Source organism: Eucalyptus grandis, chromosome 7 (assembly GCF_016545825.1).
Source record: "Eucalyptus grandis isolate ANBG69807.140 chromosome 7, ASM1654582v1, whole genome shotgun sequence".
NCBI lineage: Eukaryota > Viridiplantae > Streptophyta > Magnoliopsida > Myrtales > Myrtaceae > Eucalyptus > Eucalyptus grandis.
In genome coordinates, this window is record NC_052618.1 from 48,144,594 (window position 1) to 48,171,975 (window position 27,382).

The following is a 27,382-nucleotide window of genomic DNA, read 5'->3' on the forward strand; positions in this document are numbered from 1 at the left end:
GTGTATTGGATACAGTGTCGACAGTCTCGAGTTTTTTTTTAATATTTGAAATGACGACATTCCATAATAATATCAAAGCGCATGATCGATTTATTCCACGCATAACACCATAATATTTCAATGACTCTGGGTACTTTATATCAAATTGAGTACCTCTTATCATGAAAATTTATGCTTACAACACATATGAGATGAGATCTCCATCAACCAATTTCTCAAAACATTTGAAAAACATTGTTGTTTGTCTCTTTGAGATCAATCATGTAAATCGTTACACTCATCTCGCCTAACCTTAATTTGCTTATTTACATAAGATGTTTTAATCGACAATCCAATATCGGTTGTGAAAGAAACTAATGGCCAATTTATTAATTAGTCTTTGAGGTGAAATATATTTAAGATTACCCAATATTGATGAAGGTAAGTATATTGACAAGTTTGGATTTGAGTTCAATCTTGATGATCATCTTGAGTAAAGGTATTGGCTGCCCAACACTCATGCGGGAAATACAAGTTGCTGTCGTTTCAACCCGGGACTAACGTGCGAGAGGAAGGGATTGTCAGAGTTATCGTGCATCAATCGTGAAAATTGTCGGTAATTAGTTTAAAAATATAAAGGAAAGTCTTGTAAAAGATGTCCAAAATCACCCAACACCCATCCTTGCTTTCATCTCATCCTCCAATTAGGTACGGATCAACCACCCTAAAAATATAATACAAGAATTGATCTCATCTCACTCGCCATTTAGGCTTGGATCAACCACCCTAAATATTATTCAAGAATTGACCAGCTTGACTCTGACGACGGAGCCGTGTCTTTTTCCCCAAGTAGCAAATTCAAGTCGGAGAAAAACCCTCGTCCGAAGACAAAAGTGGTTGGACAAGGATCGCATATTTTCTTGCAAGCAATCCCTTCGGATCCAAATCACGGAGCAGATGTAAAAGGGCCTTCCTTCATAGAGCCTACGAAACCCCTGGCCTGACTTTTCCGCTGGTGGCGATTTAGCGCCCACATCATTGTTGCTTAAAAGAAAACTTTCCCCACGGTACTTGCAATGCGTCCCAAATTTTCAAACTTACGAATCGGACTCGTGACATCTCCCCGCGATCCTGTCCCGTGGAAAAATACATTAGACAAAAATATAATCCGGTAGGGCCGACCGAGGACGGGCGTCGACCGGGTTCGGCTCCGCCATTGGACCGCCCTGCCCGTGATCGAGAGTACGGGAAAGGGCATTAAATGAGGCTTTTTTGGGTGTGGCCTGCCGGCAAGCGGCGAGCTAACCGGTGGGATGGGATGCGTTTGGTTGCAACTCCCCTGCGCCTCGTTCAATGATTCACCCACCCTCCCTTCCCCCAACACATGGCGCAGCTACAGACAAGGAACCGGGAAAAAGGAAAAGGTGAAAAAAAAAGAGGAAAGGGGGCATGCCCCCCTGTAATAATGCCCCGTTCACGAGCATGGATTGCTGCAAGCCCCAAAGCCAGACATCTCTCCCTTTCTCTTTCTTGGCAGTTCACTCACAGTACCCCAGGCTCTCTCTGCCCGAGTAAAAAAAAAAAAAAAAAAAAAAGAGAGAGCTTTTACAGAAACGAAGAAGAAACCAGAGGACCCTTTTCGATCTTTCGTCTCGCCCACCTTCCGTTTAGCTGTAATCTGGGTTTGTGGGTGGAGAGCACCCAGCTCCAGCTGCTCCTTCTGATCTCTGTTTTCTTCTAAAGTTTTAGTTTTTTGGCTCCCGAACCATTCCCGCAGTTGTTTTGGTTCTGTGTCTGATGAGACCCGATTGAAATGCCAATGCAAGCATCCGTTTTTGCCGTACCCTGCTGTTAAAAATCGTTGCTTTTGTTTTAATTTATCATCTTCCTTTTGCTTTTCCCGGAAAATGAGGGAAAGTGGAAGGAATCTCTTTCAAAATCAAGGAGGAGACAAATCCGAGTGATTTATGTTTTCTTCTTTTCTGGTCACCTACATTTTCGTCTCCGCATTTTGTTAGCTTTTCCTCCTCCTGGTGTTGCAAACATTTGAAGGGGGAGATGAGAAAGCATGGATGGCAGCTTCCTTACCACCCTCTGCAGGTACCTTCCTCTTGGATTAGCTGTGTTCCAGAGGCGTGGCTTTTGCGAAAGATTTCATATTTTTGAAGATTTTTCGCTGTTTTCTTGGTTGCATTGTGAAGGTGGTGGCAGTTGCTGTGTTTATGGCATTGGGGTTTGCCTTCTATGTGTTCTTCGCGCCCTTTGTTGGGAAGAAGATGTTTCAGTACATTGCGATGGGCATCTATACTCCTCTTGTGAGTGAAGTACTTCACTTCTTTCTTTTTCGGCAAAGAATTTGTGCCTGCTTAATGAGTTTAGCTAAAGAGGGATCCAGATCTGTACCATTTTTGCGGTTTTTTTTTTTTTTTTTTTTTTTTTTAAACTGGGTGTTATATACTAGTCCTTTCTTTTCATGATATGCGCCTCTTCCTTTCTTGGTTCTTTCCATTCCCGTATACATTTTTTCTTAGATCCTTTGGAGTGTGCCTTCAATTCGTGGCGCTTGGCGTCACACTCGTCAAAAAGCCGCGAACTTTATTATGCGATTGACCTTCCAATTCATTTGACGATAGCTTGTTATGCAGACTGAACAGGTTATGGTTAACTTGTCCATTCGGTGGGTGGTCTGTAAATTTGAATATGTCAGTTCTCGAGTTAAGATTTGGAAAGCTGTCTTTGACTCTCTTTAAGTGGTTGGAGATTTCCATTGTTTTAGAACTGCTTTTGGTTGGGATCGTTATTTTGAGGTTGGCAAATAAAGACAGATGATTACTTTGTGCTGCCACCAATTTTTGCCCGGAGAAAGTTAAAGACCATAAATAGAAGGGTGCTTGTGAGGAGGCTAACTGGGTTGTGTGGCGCCACTGTTATAGAGCAACTGCCGGCTCTTCTGTATCAGCAACTGAAAGTTAGAGGTTGCTGGGTTGTGGCATGCCCTCTTGTAAGTAAATGACTGGCAAAACCTTGGATTCAAGGTTGCTTGACATTGCAGCAAAATTCTACTATCCAGATGGATGCATATACGCTGAGCAAGATGCAGACTGGCTTACAGCACAAATCACCATAAATTAGGCTTCTCTGCACATTAGATGAAAATTATTGTGTTGTAACTTCTCGTAGATGACGAAAGCAGATGCCCCACCATGTTCTCATTAGAAGTCTTGCAACTCTGAATTTCAATGATTCTTGGCCTTTAATTTAATATATAATGCATTGTCTGCTATTTCTGACCTGATCCAATAACTCCTCTGGCCTTTCAGATTACATGTGTTTTCGGCCTGTACATTTGGTGTGCCGCAGCTGATCCTGCAGACCCAGGGGTTTTTAAGTCTAAAAAGTATCTCAAGGTTTTAGATAATGGAAAGTATGTCCGACAAAAGGATTCCAAACTAGGAGGTGAATCAACTTCATCTATACATGATGCCAATAATGCAGCAGCTGGAGGCAAATCTCTTGACAAGGATGCAGAGATTGCGGCAGCAAAGGAGTCCACTGCTGAAGCTGAGAGGAACAGTGCACCGTCAAAGCATACCACTTGTTGCGCATTAGCATTATTTCCCTGCGCTTTAATGTGCCAGTGCTGTAGCTCGAGTGACGAATCTTCTGAGAAACACATAAGTGAAGATGGCATGTTCTATTGCAGCTTGTGTGAAGTTGAGGTTCGTTTGAACACTATTGTTCTTCGTGACACAAAATGGCCTTACATTGTCAATAATCATTCCCGAAAGTAGCATCTGCATGCAACAGCTGTTCCTTTAAGGAGTTTGCATCATAAACTTGTCAATTTGCTAGATCATAAGTTTATAGATGCATACGAAGGTTTGTAAGATCATAAGTTTACACATGCATCTGACAGTTATTATAAACTTATGTAATTCATATGATGTTCTGTTGCAGGTTTTCAAGTACAGCAAACATTGTAGAGTTTGTGACAAATGTGTTGATAGATTCGATCATCACTGCAGGGTATCGCGAGATCCCAATTATTGAGACATTCATGCACTCAATATTTTTCAAGTTAGAGCTTATCAAATCATCTCACTTGTTGTTTTTTCTTTTTCTTTATAGTGGCTGAATAATTGTATCGGTAGAAAGAACTACAGGCAGTTTTTCACTCTTATGGTATCTGCTCTTCTCTTGGTAAGCAAGAATATATAAACATTGTTTCTATGTAAATCCTGTTTATTAAAATGTCATTGAGATCCTGGCTTTCTTATCCTCCATCTCCCATTGTCTCCAGTATATCGGATGCTTCACTCTCCTGCGTTCTTGATATGTATTGCCATCATGATGCATTTCTCAATTTACGAAGTGTAAATCGAGCTGAAAGTTCTCTAATATGCATAAAAGCTGGATGGCCCTACATTAGCTCTTTTACATCTATAGAGTCTGAGGAGTTCCTGTTTGGTTTGCCATTTGTCTTAGGTCTGCATCATTTACTCGGTATTTACTAGACTGTTCGTCCAAAATAAAGCAATAATAATTCTCACCTCAAGTGAACTTTACTTGAATTTGGTTTACGTTTTGGCCATACTGTGTCATGACTTGAAAATGACCTCCTGGGAGTCTTTTGTTTTGTTTCCTTCATGTTAAATAATTATTGACTTGTAAATAGCTTGATTTTGCATCTTGGCCTTGAGACTGCAGCTTATTCTGCAATGGTCTACGGGTATGCTCGTGCTTGTATGCTGTTTTCTCGAGAAGAAACGATTTATGGTGGATATTGCAGCCAAATTGGGGAGCAGTTTTTCTTTAGCGCCCTTTGTGATCGTAGTGGTAAGATTGTTGCTCTTTCACAATCTAGTAGATTCATTTGGACTTGCTTGTATATGTACTAAGATTATCTGCATGTCACAACTTATTACATCAGTGTTAATTGTTATATACAAACTATTGAATGAATACTTAGCTACTGGAATTAATCGTGTTGCAGGTGGTGTGCACCATCCTGGCGATGATTGCCACGTTACCTCTAGCTCAGCTTTTCTTCTTCCATATACTTCTTGTAAAGAAGGTAACTCGCCACCGACCTGCTCTAAAGTAGTACATGAGCACCTCTCTCTTGATTGTTTAGATTTAGCCCTTTCCCTTCTTTTTTTTTTCCTGTTTTCCTTCTTATGCCTAATAGATTTTTCTTTTTTCTTTTTATTAAGTTTTATATTCTAATGTATCCTTCCTCTTCTTGCACGGACTGAGATATGATCACTTCTGGCCCTTGTTTTGGTTTTGAATTGAGTATTTGCTCTTGAAAATCTTTCATAAACTGGTAGTACTCGGTTACGATATTGTATCATTAGTTCACTTCCAACCTTCACTTTAGGACATGGGTGGTTGGCTGGCCATTGATTCGAATATTGTCACCTTTCTTGTGGATTATCTGTGGTTACCGTTCTATTGAGTTTTTCCCTTTTCATGAACAAAGTGTATTGTACTTCCGGTTGTCTTGTGCCATTTGCTTCTGTGATGAAAATAATTGAACTTGGTTTACATAGTAATTTGCCTGAATATTTCATGTAGTAACATAGCCTTGAATTGAATCTCAGGGAATTAGCACATATGATTACATCATAGCTCTGAGGGAGCAAGAGCAAGAGCAACAAGGAGTAGGCCATCAAAGTGCACAAATGTCTCCTGCCAGCTCACTTACTGGAATGAGCAGTGCGAGCTCTTTCACAACTTTCCACCGAGGTGCATGGTGCACACCGCCGCGATTGTTCCTTGAAGATCAGGTACTCATTAAACTCGTGGAAGTATGAATTGTTCAAAGCAGATTTTCTTATATTTGATCATGCAGCTCTGGTGTGTTAATTCATCTCTATCTCTGGAAAGTCAAGATCGTCCTCATTTAAATTCCTTGTTAAAAATTTTAGACCTCCCTCCCTGGGCATATTTTTTGGCAGATCTGAGGCAATTAGCCAGCACTACTTATGATGTCTCCACAAAATTTTCTTTTATGAGCATTATGAACTCTATTTGCTGAAGTTACAAAGCTTATGTTTATGTCATGTGCCATGAATAAGCTATTTTTATCCCTCCTCCAGTTTGATGTTGTCCCTCCAGACACTGGATCTGTTAGTTCTTTGGGCAAGAAGACGGTGGGAGAGGATCCACCAAAGAAGAAGAACCCTGGAGCAGTGAAAATCAGTCCGTGGACACTTGCTCGCTTAAATGCAGAAGAGATCTCAAAAGCTGCTGCAGAGGCTAGAAAAAGATCTAAGATACTCCAGCCTGTTGTGAGACGAGAATCCCCCTTTGGCCTAGAAGCTGAAAGGAACTTTGGAAGCAGTAGCCGACGTATGATACCGAGGCCTGATAATAATAGGAAGCGGCCAAGTAAGCGGGTGAGGCTCCCAGCTGACTTGGCCATGGAGCCAATCACAAATCTCTCAATGAAAAGCGCAGAAAAAGGTATCCCCGAGACATCGACAAGCTTCGCTCCTCTTCAGCTCGAGGCTCGGAGTGCTTTCCAAACAAGCCGGGCCATGTCTAGCTCCAATGAAATTGTGGGGTCCTCCCCTGACAGCAGCCTGGAGTCTCCTGACATCCACCCTTTCCGAGTCTCCTCCTCGGGGCCTGAAGAGGGTAGGCGGCCGACTGGACTACCTGCTGGTTTGGCTGCACAGAGAGGATTACCTCTCTCGAGATCAACCAGTGATGGGTATGAAGCATCAGGTGGGGAAGATAGCGACAGGGTTCCTTCTAGGTTTGTTCAGAGGTCAGCAAACTGGAGTAATCTTCTATTGGGGTTCGATCAGGATCAGAGGGTTGCAAGATTAAAAGCGTCGTCGTCGTCATCTTCTCAGGTCGATCACAGAAAGCTTTGACCTGTAATAAGTCTTGCTTCGGACTGATTTGATGAAGAAGCGATGGAGTTCACAATTCTTTCATTCATGGACAAGGGTTATTTGGGCTTCCGAGGACTAATAGACCCATCTTGGCTTTTACATTCTAATGCTGTTCATTGCCTCTGATATCCTTAGATTGAAGGAGTTTCGATAAGCTGTAAAAAAGAGTTTTTGAATTGACTATTTGGCAAGTGGGATTGGCTGAAAAAACCTCTCTTCTTAACTTGGCATATTTTGGTTCTCACTCTTCTAAACCCACAGAAAGGCAAGTTAGAGATTGAAGTTTCTGTAATCCTTCACCTGGCAAGGAGTTGATGTCGAGTACCATTTTCTCTCTTGCGAAGGTGTTTTAATGTGCTGATGTTGATTTCTACATTCGGTTCTTAACTGTTTATGTCAAAAACTTGAATCGGAAGGCCATAATCAGGAAGGGAAGTGGGACTTTCTACTGAAGATTTAGACATGAGGATTCCTAAGTGGGGCTTTCCACTAAAAATTAGACATGGAGTTTTCCCCCAACCAACGTAATGAATTGGCCAGAATCCGCAATGTATATTGACAAGTAGGCCATGAATACCTTCATTTGAATGGGAAAAGAAAGTAGGGACGGCATTAGTTTGCGAATAGCGGCTGTATAACACTTTACATGCGCAAGCTAAGCTAACAAACAGGCGAACAAAGTGGAAGCAAGATAATCTGTATGCCTCTTTTCGTTTCATCTCAAGTATATAAGGATGACAGAATTGAGTGTCATAGCGTATATGGCTACAGGACCAACTGCAATCTAAACTGGTTTATCGTTTTACGGTATCTGTTCGATTGATGGCAGAAATTTAAAGCAGATTTAGCAGCTTCAATGTTTGTGTACCAACGGAGAAGCTTCTGCCTCTAGCGAAACAGTTAAGCTGGATATGCCTCGTGAGACAACAACCGTACGGCGGAAGGCTGGTAGCTAGCATGCAGATTCGCACGGTAATTCAGTCAGATGACTAGCTAGGGAAGGGCAAAGAGCACAGTAATTCCTAGGTATTAAGCTTCAGTCTCAAACTAGACGCCTCCAGTTATATTATGAGAATGATACGAAATAGTGTATTAGGACAACAGAAATGAACATTCGAGCAAATCAACACCTATCCATGCTCAAGAATATTGATAGAGTCGAAGAGGCGAGAAACCGAACATCGTTTGGCACGCGTGCTTGAGAGAAAGAGAGAGTACGGAAACAATCATGGAAGGCTGCACACATAACATATCGGTTTTTAGAAACTCTGAAGAGTACGTCTTACCAATTCTGAAGGGATCCTAGTTTGTTCTTCTTGAAAATACTCCTGCCAAGACGTTCTGCTTCCCCAGCATATGTAACCAAACAAAAGCGTACTCATAATTCTCCAACGACAATCCTCAATGACCCTTTTGATCTATATCTGCAACCTGTAAGTTACTCATGACCTATTAAGCACCATACTGCATTTTCAGCCCTCCAATGAATGATGCTTTACCGACCGAAAAAGATGAATGATGCTATGTTCCGAAGAAAGCCAAAGAACACTGCAGTTTTTTTATGTCCAAACAACTTAAACATCATGTGCTGAGAATCAATTCCACAACATCTGAACAGCAAAAGTGAGTCCAAATAGCATCCCTCCCCACCCTACTTAGAAAGTGGCGACACAATACTACGCGACAATGTTTTCACTCGGTACACAGGCGTGACTTATCTCAGTGAAAGAAAGACAAGGCACATCTCCATCGATCGAATTGCAATATCTTTATGGCGTGTCATTAAGTGATTACACCGAATCCGATAAGATTCTAACTGACGTAAACTGTATAGTTGCTTGTACAATATACATGCCTCTGATTGTACAAACAAAATTCAACACCTAGAGGCCACACGCACGGGCGATGTCGAGCTACACTACACTGCTACGAAACAGAGTTGCAAAGGAAAGCAATCTACCCGAGTCAATGACTGAGCGAGCCGTCGCAGCATCGCGAATCGATCAAGCATGTGCGACATAAACCACGTGAGGGACCTTCTCGTCATCGAAGGGCAGACTAACGTACTCCCTCGCGAACTCCTCAGCAATCTCCATGGCCAGCTCTCCGTGCAGAGCCTTGCAGTACATGTACAGCACCACGGTCGCCGCCAGGCTGAGCTGCAACAGCATCGTAAGGAAGCTCGACGTCGACACGATCTGGGCCACGAAATACCAGCGCCTCCATTCTTTCCCATCGATTACCGATTCCGAAGTCGACATAGTACCAATACACACCACAACCCCCGACAGAACTCCGAAGAGCAGCGTCAGGAACAGCGCCACGCCTCTCATCCCCTTCACCAGATAAGCGCTCCGCCGCAGCGGAGCGAACCCGTAGCTCGATTCGGCCACCACGATCACGTTCGCCAGACCCCACTGCACTTGCAGATACGCCAGCACCAGCACCAGGGCCACCGCGATCGCCGCAGCTAATCCGAGAAAGTAAGGCGAGGAATACCTGATCTCGTGACCGATAGCGAGTTCGGCCCCTTTGAGGATCAAGAACCCTAAGATTCCGGAACCGATCACGATCGAGGAGGTGATGGCTTGGGTGCAGATGAGCGTGGCCAAGAGCGGGAAGAAGGACGTCCCGATGGACTTGATCGCCGCCGGGAGCTTGACCGGCCGGCCGTAGAACCCCTGGAGGACGCTGTAGGTGATGGAGCACGTGGCGCAGATGGACAGGAGCGTGAGGAAGCAGGTGTACCCCACGCTGACGAGCACGCTGCTCGCGTCGACGCTGCTCTGGTGGTGTTCGAGCGGTTGATTGAGGAGGGGGAAGCGCCGGAGGAGGGCCTGGGCGTGGTACGGGTCCGAGAAGGAGGAGAAGGAGCTGAGGAGGAGGCGGTGGAGAATGGGGTAGGCGGCGACGCAGAAGGAGAGGGGGAGGAGGAAGAGAACGGAGAGGGCGAGGAAGTGGCGGGAGTGGGCTTTGAGTATGCGCCGCGATTCCGATAACACGGTCCAGAAGTAAGCCGCCGCCGGCGGAGGAGGCGGTGAAGGTGTTGGTGTCGCCGTCGCCATGGCCGAGAGCTGCAATTCAGACGGGCAGAGGGTGATGGAAGGAGATCGCTACTTATGGAAATAATTAAGCACGTAAAATAAAATAAAGCATTTTTCTTTTTATCACTTTTTCTTACAAGGTAAGCATGGGCCAAGTATTTGTTCAAAAAAAAAAAAAAAAAAAAAAAGCATGGGCCAAGTACACGAACGGTGGAGAGTTCAGAATTTTTTTTGGTGGGAGGATTGGACTTGCAATGTAACATATAATAATGCTTATAAAGGCTTTGAACTCTTCCTATGATGACGTAATTTGATTTGGAAGAGTCATCGAAAGGCATGTTCAGCATTGCTAGGTTTGAAAATCAATAGGCTCTGCTAGAGGAAGGATTTCAATAGGTTGTTGTTAAAGCAGGCATATATATTGGTGGTTATAATATTGGTATGGATGCCTCTGCTATGAAATGGATTGAGCTGGGTTTGAAAATCAATGTTCTCTTCTAGAAGAAGGATGTCCGCATTTTCAAGGAATTTTCAATAGATTGTGTTTTAAAGTAGACAAATATATTTATGGTTGTAATATTGGTATGAAATTGATTAAATAAGTGGCCGGACTTAATTGATTGTGGTGGGTTCAAAATGTTTAAAACTCAATTGCACAATTTCAAAGATGTAGATAGGTTGTTTGTGATTGCCTAGACCTTTTCATCGGATAGGATAAAGTTGGATTGAATAAAAATGAACTTTCTAATGTCTTATATAATGTTTGGAAAATACAGTGTTGCCCAAAATGAATCGAATGACAACCCTTTGATTGTGTGTTACGTATTGTCATTGGCAAATCCTACCTCACTCTCATTACTGTTCTCCTTCTCCACCTCCACCTCCACCTCCACCTTCACCTTCTCTTCGATCATGCTGGATTGAATGCTAACTGTCTAGATCTCCAAGCTCTTACGGATGTCCAAGTTGCTTGGGCATCATTGTTGTGCAAGATGTTCAACAACCGTTAGTCCCTCCTCCATTTTCATTTCTAGCCCGCAATGTGCAACAACGCTAGCGTCGCTGCCACCCTTACCCTCGCAGCCGACGTTGAGTTCGGATGAGGCTGTTGTAGATGAAGGTGTGGCTGCTCGTGTGGTTGAGGTCAAGTCAAGCTCCTATGTGGTCGAGGTCCAATTGTGCTTTGTCGAGTCAAGCTCAGCCATGGAGGAGCTCTAGATGTGGCCACGGAGTTCATCTGAGGTTGAGTGAGATTAACTCGAGCTTGTAACAGTGATGAGCCTCATCGACGACAATGACGATGGAGCTAGGTGGACGGCTATGAGTGGAAGGAGTTGTGGTTGACGTTCGTGAGTGTGAGTTGAAGGGACAAAGAAGAGAAATGAATGTGAGACATGTTTTATTCACGTTTATATCACGTCCATTTGGGATTATTTTATTCAAGTTATATCCCTCTTATATCTAGCCTTATCTTATCTTGGACAATAATTAAACACATGATATGATAATATTAATTACGTCATGATTATTAATTACGTCATGACTTTTTATTTTGGCTAGCGAATATAACTTTAGGCTCTGTTTGTTTTGTGGAAAATATTTTCTTCATTTTACGTTGTTTGATTCGCTTAGAAAAATGAATCAATGCAAAATATTTTTCTAGTCAATGGAAAACTCATACTTAAATTTAGACAAATGATTTCATTTTTTTAAAAAAAGGATTTTTTTTTCAAAATATAATTAAATATCAGTACTTGGACTCGAGACTTTGTTCTTATACATGGGAATCCAACGCTTGTTCTAGGTCCTTGACATTAAAGACTAGGTCTCCAGCACTCAGGCTAGAGATTGGGCCTCAAATTCCCACGGTCGGGTCCATCAAGGTCAGGCCCAAGGCCCTAGTGCTTGTGCCTAATGCCTCAACACCAAAGCCTAGGTCATAAAGGCAGTGTTGGAGTCCTCAATGCTCAAGCTCTAGTCCCTAGCCCTTACACTTGGCTCCACGAAGGCTGTGCACAATTTCTCGACGATCAAGCTTGGGCCATTTGTTAATGAAAAGTTTGTTTTTATAAAATATATTTTCTAAAAAATCTAATTTTTAATTACTTTTAGTCTTTCGTTTTCTTTTTCATTGGTTGCCTTGGCTGGTGAGGTGGAGCCTCACCGGTCTTGGGCGACCTCATCCTTCGCTTGTGGCAGGTTGCCGATCATTGGGAAAAAAATTAAAAAGTTTGTACATTTTGGTAATTTTTCCTAGATTTTTCTATCAAATGGCGGAAAATATTTTCTAATTCATTTTTATTGGTACTCAAATTTTGGTGACCTATTTAATTGTTTATCACATAAAAAAATTAGGGATCGACCGTGGATCCTAATATATATATATATATACATGTATTCTCGTATAGATAATAGGAGCATTTGCATTCTTAGTGATAGACACATATGATTACATTGGAATCAATGGACTGGTGCAGGTAGGTTTTGAGCCCAAGTGAATTGGACGAAGCCCTTTGAAATATGAACTCGGCCTAGCTAGCCCATTATCCCCTAAGTGGCTGAAAAGTGGGAGTAGCAAATGCGTATTTTCGAGATTACTATGAAAGGGTTTACATGTCCTGCCGCGCAATTCAGTTCCGAGGGGCTAAAACCCATTCAAGAAACCGGGAGCAATCTTTGTATAGCAAAGGCATTGAAGTCTCTCTCTCTTCGCGCTCTTTCTCCTCTTGGCATTCGGCAGAAACAAACCAACGAAGCACATCGCAACTGCTCTGCGCACTGATATTCGCTCCTTCGGTAATCTCTCTCTCTCCATCTCGATCGATGTTGATGGACGAAGGTTGGACTCGCGCTAGGTAGGATAGGAGTCAACATGTTTTCGGAACGCGTTTGGGGTTGACCGTTTTCTGTTTTCGCGCGCGTCTCTTGTCGGGGGAAGGGATTGCGATTAGTTTGAATCTTAGGTTTTCTGTTTACCTCCTCTCGGCCCGAGAGTGTGATCAACGATGATTTGGCGTGCTACGCGCTTCCCTCGTGCACTGTAGAACGCCTGAATTCCTCGTTTTTCCATGATCAAAGGTATGTTTCGGATTTCGAATACGACATTGGAGCTGTGGAAGCTTTTGGCTAGAATGAGAGTGTTGTGGCGGTCGATGTGCGGATGCGCGGTCGGCCAATGCCTCTTTGAACGTCTGCCACTTTCGTTAGAAGAAAGTGGTGAACTGGGGCTCTAATATTCGAATGCGGTTAATTCGTTCGGAGCAACTTTATGAGACACGCGAGGTTCCTGAATATCGTGGTGGATTGTCTCAGGACTAAATCTGGGTGAATCAGTAGCCTTCTTAGGTTTTGATGTGCATGTTTTCTGAGGATGAAATTTGTGAGTGAATTTCAAAGGAAGAGTAATTACGGTCGGGTCTTAGATTTTCGCTGGGTACCAAAAAAGATGAATGATGCTTTGTTCCGAAGAAAGCCAAAGAACACTGCAGTTTTGTATGTCCAAACAACTTGAACATGTGCTTAGAAAGTGGCGACACAATACGCGACAATGTTTTCACTCGGTACACAGGCATGACTTATCTCACTGCAATAAAGACAAGGCACATCTCCATCTATTGAATTGCGATACCTTTATTACGCGTCATTAAGTGATTACACCGAATTCGATCAGATTCTAACTGATGTAAACTGTATAGTTGCTTGTACAGTATACATGCCTTTGATCGTACAAACAAAATTCAACACGTAGAGGCCACACACATGGGTGATGTCGAGCTACACTTCATTGCTATCAATTAGAGTTGCAAAGCAAAGCAATCTCAGAACTACCTGAGTCAATGACCGAGAGCACCGTCGCACCATCACGAATCGATCAAGCGTGCGCGACATAAGACCTTCTCGTCATCGAAGGGCAGACTAACGTACTCCCTCGCGAACTCCTCGGCGATCTCAATGGCCAGCTCTCCGTGCAGAGCCTTGCAGTACATGTACAGCACCACGGTCGCGGCCAGGCTGAGCTGCATCAGCACCGTGAGGCAGCTCGACGTCGACACGATCTGGGCCACGAAGTACCAGCGCCTCCATTCGTTCCCATCGATTACCGATTCCGAAGTCGACAGAGTACCAATACACACCACAAACCCCGACAGAACTCCGAAGAACAGCGTCAGCGACAGCGCCACGCCTCTCATCCCCTTCACCAGATAAGCGCTCCGCCGCAGCGGAGCGAACCCGTAGCTCGATTCGGCCACCACGATCACGTTCGCCAGACCCCACTGCACTTGCAGATACGCCAGCACCAGCACCAGGGCCACCGCGATCGCCGCAGCTAATCCGAGAAAGTAAGGCGAGGAATAGCTGATTTCGTGTCCGATAGCGAGTTCGGCCCCTTTGAGGATCAAGAACCCTAAGATTCCGGAACCGATCACGATCGAGGAGGTGATGGCTTGGGTGCAGATGAGCGTGGCCAAGAGCGGGAAGAAGGACGTCCCGATGGACTTGATCGCCGACGGGAGCTTGACCGGCCGGCCGTAGAACCCCTGGAGGACGCTGTAGGTGATGGAACACGTGGCGCAGATGGACAGGAGCGTGAGGAAGCAGGTGTACCCCACGCTGACGAGGACGCTGCTCGCGTCGACGCTGCTTTGGTGGTATTCGGCCGGTTGATTGAGGAGGGGGGAGCGCCGGAGGAGGGCCTGGGCATGATACGGGTCCGAGAAGGAGGAGAAGGAGCTGAGGAGGAGGCGGTGGAGAGTGGGGTAGGCGGCGACGCAGAAGGAGAGGGGGAGGAGGAAGAGCACGGAGAGGGCGAGGAAGTGGCGGGAGTGGGCTTTGAGTATGCGCTGCGATTCCGATAACACGGTCCAGAAGTCAGCCGGCGGCGGCGGAGGAGGCGGTGAAGGTGGTGGCGTCGCCGTCGCCATGGCCGAGAGCTGCAGCTGGCGTCGCCGTGGATGATGATTCAGACGGATAGAGAGAGATGGATGGAGATCGCTATTTATAGAAATAATTAAGTAAGTAAGTAAAATAAATAAAATAAATAAAGCATTTCTATTTTTAACTCTTTTTCTTACAAGGTAAGCATGGGCCAAGTACACGAACGGTAGAGAGTTCAGGAAAAAATGTTTTTTTATTTTCGGTGGATGGATTGGACTGGCAATGTAACATACAATATTATAAAGGGTTTGAACTTTTCCTATGATGATGTAATTTGATTTGGAAGAGTCATCGTAAGGCATGTTCAGCATTGGTAGGTTTGAAAATCAATACTCTTTTAGAGGAAGGATGGATGAATTTTCGATGAATTTTCAATAGGTTATTGTTTAAAGCAAACAAATATATTGGTGGTTATAATATTGGTATGGATGCCTCTGTTATGAATTTGATTGAGCTAGGTTTGAAAATCAATAATTTCTTCTAGAAGAATGATGGATGCATTTTCAAGAAATTTTCAATGGGCTGTGTTTTAAAGCAGACAAATATAGTTATGGTTATAATATTGGTATGAAATTGATTAAATAAGTGGCTAGACTTATTTGATTGCGATGGATTCAAAATGTTTAAAACTCAATCAAACATTTTTAAAGATGTAGGTAGGTTGTTTGTGATTACCTAGACTTTTTTATCGGATAGGACAAGGTTAGATCGAATCAAAATGAAATTTCTAATGTCTTATATAATGTTTGGAAACAGCGTTACCCAAAATGAATTGAATGACAACCCTTTGATTGCATGTTACGTATTGTCATTGGAAAATCCTACCTCATTCTCGTTACCGTTCTCCACCTCCACCGCCACCTCCACCTCCACCTTCACCTTCACCTTCACCTTCTCTTCGATCATGCTATATTGAATGCTGACCGTATAGATCTCCAAGCTCTTACGGATGTCCAAGTTGCCTGGGCATCATTTGTTGTGCAAGATGTTCAACAGCCACTAGTCCCTCCTCCATTTTCATTTTTGGCTCGCAATCTTCAACAACGCTAGCGTAGCTACCACCCGACGTTGAGTTTGGATGAAGCTGTTGCAGATGAAGGTGTGGTTGCTCATGTGGCTAAGGTCAAGTTAAGCTCTTATGTGGTCGAGGTCCGATCAAGCTTTGTCGAGTCAAGCTCAGCCATGGAGGAGCTGTAGATGTGGCCATGGAGTTCGTCCAAGGTTGAGATTGATCGGAGCTTGTAACAGTGATGAGCCTCATCGGTGGCAATGAAGACGGAGCTAGGTGGACGGCTATGGGTGGAAGGAGTTGTGGTTGACGTTCATGAGTGAGTTGAATGGAGATCTCTCCATTGATACTCTTGGTGAGTGTGACAAATTCCAGTTTATGATTTCATATGCACCAACTCCACCACCAGAGTATACTGCTCATCCCTCAGTCTCACCAACTCCACCATCATCACCTCCTCCATCTCCTCCTAAAAAAAAACCAGCTCTTTTTCCATTTTATAAGCCAATCCTAAAGTGGGCAAAGAAACATTCCTACTCACTTGAGGCCTCAACTGAGACATCACCAAGTTCTTCCATAGCCATGTTTTAGGAAACAAACTTTCCTCCTCTTGCCTGAGAAGGTTCCAAACTCTCATTCCCTACTCTAGAAGAATTCATTAATCCACAAGGCAAATATAGGCATGTTCTTAAGATACCTGCCCCTACTAATGTGGATGAACATGGAAGACAAAAAAGAACTCCCGTTGTTGAAGTTGTCCTAAATTGGTAATCGAAGACTCTTCTAGCACATAATAATGCGTTCAAAGCAATTGATTCAAAGATTGTGAATGTGCAACAAGATCTTCAAAGGTATGATAAAACCACCAAAAAGATGCTTTCCGACTTCCAAAAGAGGTTTCATGCCTTGGAATTTGGACAACATTTAGGGTATCATCATCTCGAAAGTCCTAAGGCGGAAATAGAAAAGCTCAAAAGGCAGATCTAGATCCTTGAAGAATGAAGACTTAATCAATTTTCGACTACTTTGCGAATAGAGCATCCCCCTCCTCCACAGTCTCAGACGTCTATCTTTGCTGCTCTCACAAATGCTTCTGTCAGGCAAGATAAGACAGATGTAGCAGAAATGCGAAATCATCTTAGAGAACTGGGTCGAATAAGGAAAGAAAAAGGAAAGGAGAAGAAGTATGAAGAATCCTCACTTGTCATAAGGGAAATGCCAGATCAATTGATGTTGTCAAATCCATTAGAATCTTTTCTTCGAGATTTGGGTAATCATTCTGTTACTCCACAGCTTGATCCACAGCCTGATCTTGTCATCCCGACAGACTAGATTCTATTTCCAATAGAATCGGCCTTTCCAAACATCTTTGATCCTGAATCAGATTTGGTATTCCTTTCGTTCTCATCGTCTTACTCAATTCCTACCATTGATTCATTCCCTATTGTGCTAGTAACTTCGTCAATATTCATGACTGATCCACCGGACCAAGATATGGAATCAAACACTTCTGAACTAGAAGTTGTTCAGCCAAATAATTCCTCCCAACCTGTGTCTATTGCATCAAAACAGTTTTTTACCATTGATGATATTCCCTATCACAAATGGCCAAAAAGACTTGAGGAATTTTATACTTGGCTAAATGTCCAAGCTCTTACCAATCATGACAAGTATGATGTTCTTTTTGATTTTGTCATAAGATTTACAGGAAGCCTCAAACATTGGTGGCAATCTATGTTAGAACAAGATCAACTTCACTTTTTACTCTCACTTGATTTTGGTCATGCCATTACCCTCCTATATCATTTCTTTGTGGGAAAATCTGCTGACCTAGTGGAGCTTAAAAGGAGAGAATTTTTCGAAAGAAGATGCTGCTCTATCCAGAATAGACATCTTGATAAGCATTATTGAGAAATGCTTAAGCTTTTCTATCAAATTGGAGCTGATGCAAATTTGAAGCACGTCTTTCTGACCTCCATTCCCAGAGAATTATCCCAACAGGTATAAAAAACTTTTCTCACCAAACAAATGAGGATTCAGGATATTCCATTGGGAGAATTCCAACAAGAAATCCATTTGTGTCTTGAAGAATTACGCATCAAACGTCAAATGATCCAGACTTATGTCAACGATAATAGAGAACTTGACACAGCCTGTTCTTGCCAGAAGCTAAAGATCAAATGCTCCAAGAAAGATTGTGATGGATCTTGTGGAAAATCTTCTAGAAAAAAGAAGCATTTCAAGAAGCTCTGGATAAAGAAATCCATGCATGGCTCTAAGCACTTCCGAAGAAAGAAGAAATGACGATACCTATACAAAAGGAAAGATCGCTCAGGTCACAAGAAATCAAACTGATGTTTCATTTGCAATCAAAAAAGACATTTTGCCTAAAATTGTCCCCAAACAAAAAAAATGTCAGAATCATCTGATACATCATATAAAGAATGAAACTGATATTTCTCTTGAAAATAATGATATCAAATCTTTATTCTCTGCTGATGAAGAACCATTTGAACAAATTCTTTGTGTCATCCCTTGTTATCAAACTCCCAAAGTGAAACTAATTTGGATTTAGACCCTGAAGATATTTTTCACATATCTCTCATTCTTTCAAAATAAACCACCGACATATTCTCAAATTAAATTCATTTTCCCCATTTCCCTATGAAAATTTTGACTTCAAAGTTTGCCAAGCCTATCACTGTTATTGCTCTCATAAACACTGGAGCAAGTTCTTCAATCTTGGATGCCAAAGTTCTTTCTGAAGAATATTGGACTTCTTGTGTTCGATATTTCAATTCTATCTCAGGAGATACTTTTTTTTTTTTTTTTTTTTACGAATGTAAGAACTACCCTAGTAATCATTCAGTTCTTTCCATAGTGTTCCATAACCATAAAAATCTTTAGTTCTAGTTTTCCCAACAAAGATTTGATCATTGGTTGGGATATTATGATTCAAATTTCTCAACTCCGCATCATTCTTGGAAAATGTCTTAAATATAAGGACTAATTTTCTGAATTTGTCAATATCCAAAGACTTTTTTTCATTCAAATGAGTCTGTTAGATCCAATCATGCAAAAGTTGTTGGAATCCTGTTCGAAATCTCACTCTGAATTCGCTCAGAAGTGTTCCCATCTTTTATGGAAAAACCCCGAGTTCTTTGTTTGTCTTCATTTAAAAAAGAATGAAGATATTAATCCAACCAAGGCGAGTCACATGGGAATGAACTCAGAACATCTGGTTCTAGCTCAAAGGGAATGCTCAGAACTATCACAGCAAGGCTTATTGAAATCTTCAATTCTCAATAGGCTTGTGAAGCCTTTTATGTCAATAAGCGTGCCGAGCAAAACAGAGGAATAATGAGACTGGTAATTAATTATCAGCCTCTTAACCTTTTTCTCCAAGATGACAAATTCCCTTTACCCTCTAGAAACTCCTTTTTTGCTGGACTATCCAAGGCCCAAATTTACTCCAAATTCGATCTCAAAGCCGGATTTTCGCAATTGGGCATTCATCCTGAAGATAGACCCAAGAAAAGGTTCTGTATATCGAACCAACATTTCCAATGGAAAGTTCCTTTTGGCCTAAATGTTGTACCATCCCTATTCCAAAAGGCCATGCGTCGAATTTTCCAACAAATCCTGTCAAGTGCAGCAGTATACATCGATTATATCTTGCTCTACAGTCCTGATGAGCAGTCGCACTGCTAACTTCTTGAGCAGTTTGCTGAAATTGTGAAGAAGCATGGGATCATGCTTTTTCAAAGAAAGATGAATATCGTCCAGACATAAATTGAATTTCTTAGTATGCACCTTAACAAACAAACATACTATCTAGGGCCACACATTCCTCATGAATTGCTTAAATTTCCTGAAGAGAATTTTACGACAAAGCAAGTTCAGCAATTTCTTGGGATAATTAATTATCTCAGAGACTTTGTTCCAAATCTTGCAAAATTGTTGATTCCATTGCAATCAATGCTGAAGAACCCCCCACCTTAGGGAAAATCTCAGATTAAAGCAGTTACTAAACTCAAGGAGATTATGCAGACTCTTCATCCGTTACAAATTCCATCAACAGGGAAGAGAATTCTCCAGGTCGACGCCAATAATGAATATTGGGCTGCCATCCTGTTCGAATAAATTGATGGTAAGAGACATCTGTGTGCTTACAAAAGTGGTAAGTTTTCCCAAGCTAAGATGCATTATCATTCCATCTTCAAAGAAATCTTGGCGGTGAAAAATGGAATAAAAAAGTTCGAGTTCCATCTTATTGGCCATCACTTCCTGGTAGAATTGGATATGGTATATTTTCCTTAGATGACCAAGTTTAAATAGATGCAGGTTCCAAATTCTCAACTATTTCGATGAGCTGAATGATTTTCAAAATACTCTTTTGAAACCAAACATATTGTCGGAAAGAAGAATGTGCTTGCTAACTTTTTGTCAAGACCAAAAACACCAGCAGAAATCAACATGTACATCATGCGACATGCTTTTCATACTCTTCATAACAATGAAAAGTACAAGATTGAGAGGATAAAATATTAGCCAAGTTAGTGATACGCCCAGGAGATCGTTGAACAAATCCAGAATGACGGCCTCACTAAAAATCTGGATAATCTCATGTGACAATGCCACACAGATCTGTTCAGACTCAATGGAAGTTCGATTATTTATCATTTTGGATTAAATGCAGACTATCCGTTCATACATCCTCTAATTTGGAAGGAAGAAGATTTTCCTGACAAACTTCAATGGTTATTATGGTACTTAACCAGTAAGTACTTAATAGCTATTGAAATTCTGACCAGAAGATTATTTGTCAATCTCACCAGAATATTTGGACTCGGTAGAGGAAACATTGAAAATGAGAGTAACAAAAATCTCTTAGATTTCTTTAACCGGTTTTATCTCCCACTTACTAGAAACATCTCTTGCTAAAAGAATTAAGAACCACACAACCAAACCCTGAGGTCCATACTATTTTATTTTTCCAAAGACCATGGGCTTTTGTCACAAATAATGGCAACATCATCAATGCTCCCCAAATTATAGGCACCACATCTTATAAACCTATACCACATAGTGCAGAAGCTCGAATTCACAAGTCCTATCCAGGACCTGTTGGTTGCTGTGAACACTAGTACCGAGAACTCTAAAAGATTTTGTGCCAAGAAAATAAGACTATTTCTAAATATGCATGGAATTATAATGTACCCACTCCATGGGATCATTATAGCCTAGCACCAGAAGCCAAGGAAGTACTTGAGGAATTCAGACAAGCTGCATCATCACAGGAGCATGAAATGACAGACACAAATGACAATGCACAGTCCTCTCAGGACTCCTATGCTAAATGGGGAGGTCCTCTTTCCCAAGACCTCTATGATCAAGGACCTTTGTCCTTATCTCTAAGCATGGACACATCCTACTATGCTCAGCCATTCAATTGACCTCAGCCAAGCATTTCTGCCGACACTACAAGTTTCTCCCAGAATCAAGCGGAAGCATCCTCATCATATTAGCTGAACCAAATTCTCTCACCAGATGACCTTGAAGGACTTGAGCAGAAATATGAAAAACAGCTTGTGGCAAGTCATAGTTCGGACGACTCAGACTATGACTACAATGCTCGCGACGGACGAGATCGCTAACTGTACAAGACCACTGTCCATACAAAATCACTGTAGCAAATTACTGTTCACTTTTATTGTAGCAGTAAGCTAGAGAAATTACTGTTTACTGTCACTGTTCATACCGTACGAATAATTCCCTACTTGGAAGTTTCCAGCGCCTTTGTTTGTTTCAGGACCCGTGAGCTTGGTCCTTATTTGTTTGTGACCTCTTATTGCCTATAAAAGGAAAGGATGATGTAATATGTTGGGCAGGGTCCCATGAAGTAAAGTGAGTGTTTTGTGAAAACTCTCCATGGCTTTCTAAATCTCCCTTCTTCTCCAGCCTAGTAGGATTCTCTAAAAAATGCAGCTCAGATAGTTAAAAATGTTATCATTTTGATTCTATCTGAGTGTCTCTAGGCTCTAAACTAAAGGGCATAGTGGTTTTATGCTAAAAGGTTATCCCTGAAGGTCTTGAACGGGGGAGATTCGCCCATTGTGGGAAGGCATACCTGCAGAAAACTGATTCCATCTTCCCTGATTCTAAGTCTAGGCACTGAGACATGTTTTATTCACATTTATATCACGTCCATATCATGTCCATATGGGACTATTTTATCCAGGTTATATCCCTCTTATATCTAGTCTTATCTTATCTTAAACAACAATTAAACACATGATCTGATATATTAATTACGTCTTGACTTTTTATCTTGGCTAGCGAATGTAACTTTAGACTCCGTTTGTTTTGTGGAAAACGTTTTCTTCATTTTACATCATTTGGTTTGCTTAGAAAAATGAATCAATGAAAAATATTTTTCTGCCAATAGAAAACTCATATTTAAATTCAGAAAAATGATTTCATTTTTGAAAAATCAGAATTTTTTTTCAAAATATGATTAAATATCAATACTTGGACTTGAGACTTTGCTTTTATACATGGGAGTCCAACGTTGGTTCTAGGTCCTTGACATTAAAGGCTAGGTCTCCAGCACTTAGGCCAAAGCTTGGGCCGTAGATTCCCACACTCGGGTCCATCAAGGTTGGGCCCAAGGCCCTAGTGCTTGTGCGCAATGCCTCGACACCCAAGCCTAGGTCATAAAGGTAGTGTTGGGGTCCTCAATGCTCAAGCTCTAGTCCCTAGCACTTACACTTAGCTCCATGAAGGCCATGTTCTGGTTCTCGATGCTCAAGCTCAGGCCCTTTGTTAATGAAAAGTTCGTTTTTATAAAATATATTTTCTAAAAAATCGAATTTTTAATTACTTTTAGTCTTTCTTTTTCTTTTTCATTGGTTGCCTTGGCTAGTGAGGTGGAGCCTCACTAGTCTTGGGGGAGCTCATCCTTTGCTTGTGGTTAGTCGCCGATTGTTGGAAAAAAATTAAAAAGTTTGTACATTTTGATAATTTTTTCTACCAAATGGCGGAAAATATTTTATAATTCATTTTTATTAATACTCAAATTTTGGCGACCTATTTAGTTATTTATCTTAGGGATCGACCTTGGATCCTCATATATATATATATATATATATATCATATAGATAGTAGGAGCATTTGCATTCATAGTAATAAGCACATATGATTACATTGGAATCAATGGACTGGTACTGGCAGGTTTTGAGCCTAAGTGAATTAGACGAAGCCCGTTGAAATACAAACTTGGCCTAGCTGGCCCATTATCCTCTAGTGTCTGAAAATTGGGAGTAGCAAATGCGTATTTCCGAGATAATTATGGAAGGGTTTACACGCCCTGCCCTGCAATTCAGTTCCAAGGGGCTAAAACCCATTCAAGAAACGGGAAGTGATCTTTGGACAACAAGCACTCCCTTAGATTTAGGCATTGCATATCATATAAGTCTTCATGAATAGAAGATTCTATTTCTTTTAGGACTCCTTTTGTTTTGCCCTTTTTTCAATCTGCAGCTTATTAACTTATGGCTGCATTTGACTATCGAAGCCAGGATCGTTTAGAATTCCCTCTGCTTCTGAAGCTCATGTCTCTGGGCTGTGACATAAGCATTGATGGCTGTGACGTATATGTCAAGTTGTCATATATCATCTGGAAGTTGGAATTGAATCCCTGCATAGCTCCTCTTTAGATTCCTGAGAGGGTTGATTTTGGCTTAATTTTATTAGATTTATCTGGGTTATGGTTTATGAGTAAATTGTCTAGAGGGGCTCTTCTAACACAAAATGGTGGTATATTATCTAGCTGAAGCGTGCCATGCACTAGTTAGCTGAACAATGGATCAGTGCAATTATTTAGCTGATGCGTGGCTGACTCGGCCCTTGTTTTTATACAGGTATAAGGCTTTTGAACAACAGAAGACTTTGGCATTCGACAATGCTCTATCTTGTTCATTGCCTAAGAATCACCCTATGAACAAATAATGTATATCAGTCCATTGACGAAGAATTCTTACTTTCTGGTGTCTTCATTATTCCAACCATAATTCTCATCTTGTATCTCTTTTCTACAAGTTTAAGGGCTTCAAGCATATTTGAACCCCGTACTTGGGTTTTATGGTGAGCACGATGACGGGGGCGTGGCGGTAGCTGTCCGAGATCGTGAAGCTGAACCGGGATATCAACATGGCCAGTATGATCTTGGCCTCCATGAGAGCGAAGGATTGACCGACGCAGTTCCGCGGGCCCATCGCGAAGGGTAAGAACCGGCCCGGCACAAAAGCCTTCGATGCGAATCGCTCCGGGTTGAACTCGTTTGCATCTTTGCCCCACAACTCCTCGCTGTGGTGAATCGCGAGGACCGGAATCCAAATCGAGAGTCCCTTGGGAATGTGGAGGTCTCCTAACTTGATGTCCTCAAACGCCGTGCGGGGAAGCACTGTGGCTAGTGGATAGAGCCTCAGTGATTCATTAATCACCATATTTAACTGTGGGCAAGATAGAAAAAGAAGAAAAGCTTAGTGATTAGTAACCTAGGAAATGATAGAGCAATAGAGAGGAGAAATTAATTATTCGGGTGGGAATGGCAATGAAATTATTGATTATGATGTTATTTTGTTAATTGATAAAATGGGCTAAAATGACAAGAATATGGCAGGGACTTAAAATGGCCGCGTACTATAACCACACATTGTTCATGAAATCGTGTGACTCTCTTGCCACGATTCCCGAAGGTGAGTTGTATTTCCTTCAGAGCAAATATGCCACCTGCCATAGCATATACCATTTATGAACATTAAGTACAATTTTTATGTCCATCACCAAAAAGTCCCTTGTATTGGCGGCAAAATTTTATTTTTTTCCCTCGTCAATATCAAAAGCACAAACCCCATTAGACAAAGGAGAAAAAAAAACACACACACACGCAAACGCAAATAATTATATCCTCTAATGAGTGCTGCACTTTCTAGCTAGAAAGGATCATGAATATTTGCATGGCCGATAATACGGCTCATTTTATTAAAAATAAAAAAATCAAAATCAATTTGACCGTTTTGCCCTCATTTTTCTAAATTTTTGTTTAAAGAATCAAATTATTACAATGGTTCACACGATTTAAGCAATTTTACCATTGACCTGAAACGTGATTGGTTATTTACCGACATTAACGTGATGACATAATATGAAATAAGTCCTCAGTTACGACCTTGCAAATTGTCAGCAATTAGAAAAGGAGACCCAATAAGAGGAACAGAATTTCAAGCTTACCAGGGTGAGCTTGGAGAGGTGTTCGACTGAGGGATCGGCACCATTGCAGACCTGGGCGACCTCCTCCCTCACTCTTTCTTGCCAGGATGGGTTGCTGGCGAGAAGCATCACCGTCCACGTCAGCAGCAGCGCTGTGGTGTCGTGCCCGGCGAAGAAGAAGGTCTTGCACTCGTCCATGATCAGCTGGAGATTCAAGCTGAATCCTCTCCCTGATCTCTTCTTCTGCATCTCATCAAGCAGCATCCCGAGCAGGTCGTTCCCGTGCGAGCTGCTCTGCCCGATCTCTACGCAGTCCCTCCGGCTCTGGATTATCTCCATCAGCAGCCTCTCCACCTCCATCTTCAGTGACTTTATCTCCCTATTGTACTTGCTTGGAAAGAACCTAATAAACAAACGATAATTGCCACTTGTTAACTCCCAATTACTTCCCTTTACTAGGCGTTAGGTATGGTTGCAACCTGATTTTCAACGTTTCATTATTGTGGGAGAAGTTCGCGAAAAAGTAACTTAAGTTTTAAAAATTTATGCGACCCAAATACCGGCTACCGGGAAGGCACAGGTGGCGGCTGGCTTGGGCGCAGAGGGGTTGGAGGAGGGTGAGGAGGTGGAAGATTTGCTTGCCCTTCTCGTAGCTACTGTCGAACTCAGTCCTGGAGATGATGTCCGCCGTGAGCCTGACCATGTACTCGCTGATCTCAAACTCGGTCTGGCCCGAGTCCACTGCCTTCCTTAGCGATTGGAGCATCTGGTCAGTGCACTCCACCATATACCCCGCACAGCTCTAATAAAAAACACCCGCATCACGATTAATTTATTAGTCCCCAAATGAATCAAAGCAAAATAAAAGTTCTTCACGTTGCCAAGCATGTGCTTGCAGATCAGATCAGTTTTGCAGTACATTGATGAGTACCTTGAGCTTGTCTCCCAGGAAGGCGGGGGCGACGATGTGGCGTTGGTGGTACCAATCGTCACCGTTCGCCATCAGGAGTCCCTTCCCGATGAAATGCTTCACCCCTTGCTGTTGCAGCCACGACTTCCCGGATAAAGTGCTGTATTTGGATAGGAATTCCTTGATCAGCTCAGTCTCAGTGAGGCACATCCGCGGCTCACTCCCATGCCAGTACATGAAACGTTTTCCTGCGCAGAAAAATGGCATGGAAAAATTGTCGGTTCAGTACTGATTAACGTCAATTCATGTTCATAAGGGACTCTGGTCCACCCCTCTGGTTCCCCGCTGGGAAAATCGTAAGGAGAATTTGTGAGTATGCGTTAGGATTATCTGATGGTATACATATATACCGTATTGCTGTGACCAGAGGACGTAATGGGGCAAGAGGCGGGGAACGAGGTCATGGCTGATGGAGTCCATGTCGTCGGAGGTGGACTTGGCGACAAGGGAGGCCATGTCCGAGATGCTGCCAACCAGGAAGCGAGGTCTTGGGCCACTCACTCCTTGCCTCTCCATTATTTTCTTGATGCGTCTCGGCCTCCACCAGTACCACGAGAAGGTCTTGTAAGCACCCTTAATTAGCAGACTCAAGAGTACGACCAAAATCGATATGGCTGTTAGGACCTCCATGGCCATGGTGGTGGTGGTGGTGGTGGCGATCAGGCAACACTTGTTAAATATCAGAGAGAGAGAGAGAGAGAGAGAGGTTGCAATGGAGAAAGAGCTCTATGCAGGAGGCTATTTATTGAATTTATGCATTAAGAAATCTATCAGATTTCTTGATCATTTATGCATTAGGAAATATATCAGATTTCTTGATCATTTATGCATTAGGAAATCTATCAGATTTCTTGATCATTTATGCATTAGGAAATATATCAGATTTCTTGCTAATTTATGCATTGCTTCCTTATGAGCCCAAACATTTGAAGTACATAAAGATTTAACCGAATCTGATGCTTAATAATCTAAGACTTGGATATTCTTTTGTACTTTAATGCATGAATTGAAGGCTCATCGAAATTTGTTAATCAAATATTAATTAAATGACTATAAAAGGAGAAGCAAGTGCCAAGTTGGTCAATCGAAATGCACATCTCTTCTGGGGCGACATTAATTATGAGTATCTCAAACTCAATGTAGACATGACATCCACCGTTGCCTAATATGCTCACTTCATTTCTTTGAATTTATCTCACATAATACATATATATATTGGAAGTCCTAAAATTTGTCATGAAAGTGATATTGAATTCTAAAACTTGTC

General features: G+C 42.1%; 4 protein-coding genes across 5 annotated transcripts; 1 reads left to right on the top strand and 3 right to left on the bottom strand.

The window, feature by feature from the left end:
* Positions 1 to 1,302: 1,302 nt before the first annotated feature.
* On the top strand, positions 1,303 to 7,257 carry LOC104453917 (probable protein S-acyltransferase 22). Of its 2 annotated transcripts, XM_010068569.3 has the most exons (9): positions 1,305 to 2,079; positions 2,181 to 2,294; positions 3,300 to 3,698; positions 3,937 to 4,005; positions 4,108 to 4,179; positions 4,687 to 4,815; positions 4,973 to 5,053; positions 5,583 to 5,768; positions 6,081 to 7,257. In XM_010068569.3, the coding sequence occupies exons 1-9, from the start codon at positions 2,038 to 2,040 to the stop codon at positions 6,861 to 6,863; spliced, it is 1,875 nt and encodes a 624-aa protein (XP_010066871.1). In that variant the 5' UTR covers positions 1,305 to 2,037; the 3' UTR covers positions 6,864 to 7,257. The 2 variants fall into 2 exon arrangements, with proteins under 2 accessions (XP_039174195.1, XP_010066871.1); XM_039318261.1 differs by lacking the exon at positions 2,181 to 2,294 and having other exon boundaries at positions 1,303 to 2,079.
* Positions 7,258 to 8,887: 1,630 nt separating this feature from the next.
* Positions 8,888 to 10,842, bottom strand: LOC120296185. The gene is made up of 2 exons (XM_039317871.1): positions 10,774 to 10,842; positions 8,888 to 9,958 (listed from the first exon to the last, which is right to left on the bottom strand). Exons 1-2 carry the CDS (start codon positions 10,840 to 10,842, stop codon positions 8,888 to 8,890), a joined length of 1,140 nt encoding a protein of 379 aa, XP_039173805.1.
* Positions 10,843 to 13,538: 2,696 nt separating this feature from the next.
* Positions 13,539 to 14,906, bottom strand: LOC104453918. Its single transcript, XM_010068570.3, has one exon. It carries the CDS (start codon positions 14,848 to 14,850, stop codon positions 13,789 to 13,791), a length of 1,062 nt encoding a protein of 353 aa, XP_010066872.2. The 5' UTR covers positions 14,851 to 14,906; the 3' UTR covers positions 13,539 to 13,788.
* Positions 14,907 to 23,965: 9,059 nt separating this feature from the next.
* On the bottom strand, positions 23,966 to 26,751 carry LOC104453919 (cytokinin hydroxylase). Its single transcript, XM_010068571.2, has 5 exons — positions 26,466 to 26,751; positions 26,077 to 26,303; positions 25,706 to 25,947; positions 25,167 to 25,548; positions 23,966 to 24,385 (listed from the first exon to the last, which is right to left on the bottom strand). The coding sequence occupies exons 1-5, from the start codon at positions 26,749 to 26,751 to the stop codon at positions 23,966 to 23,968; spliced, it is 1,557 nt and encodes a 518-aa protein (XP_010066873.1).
* Positions 26,752 to 27,382: the final 631 nt, after the last annotated feature.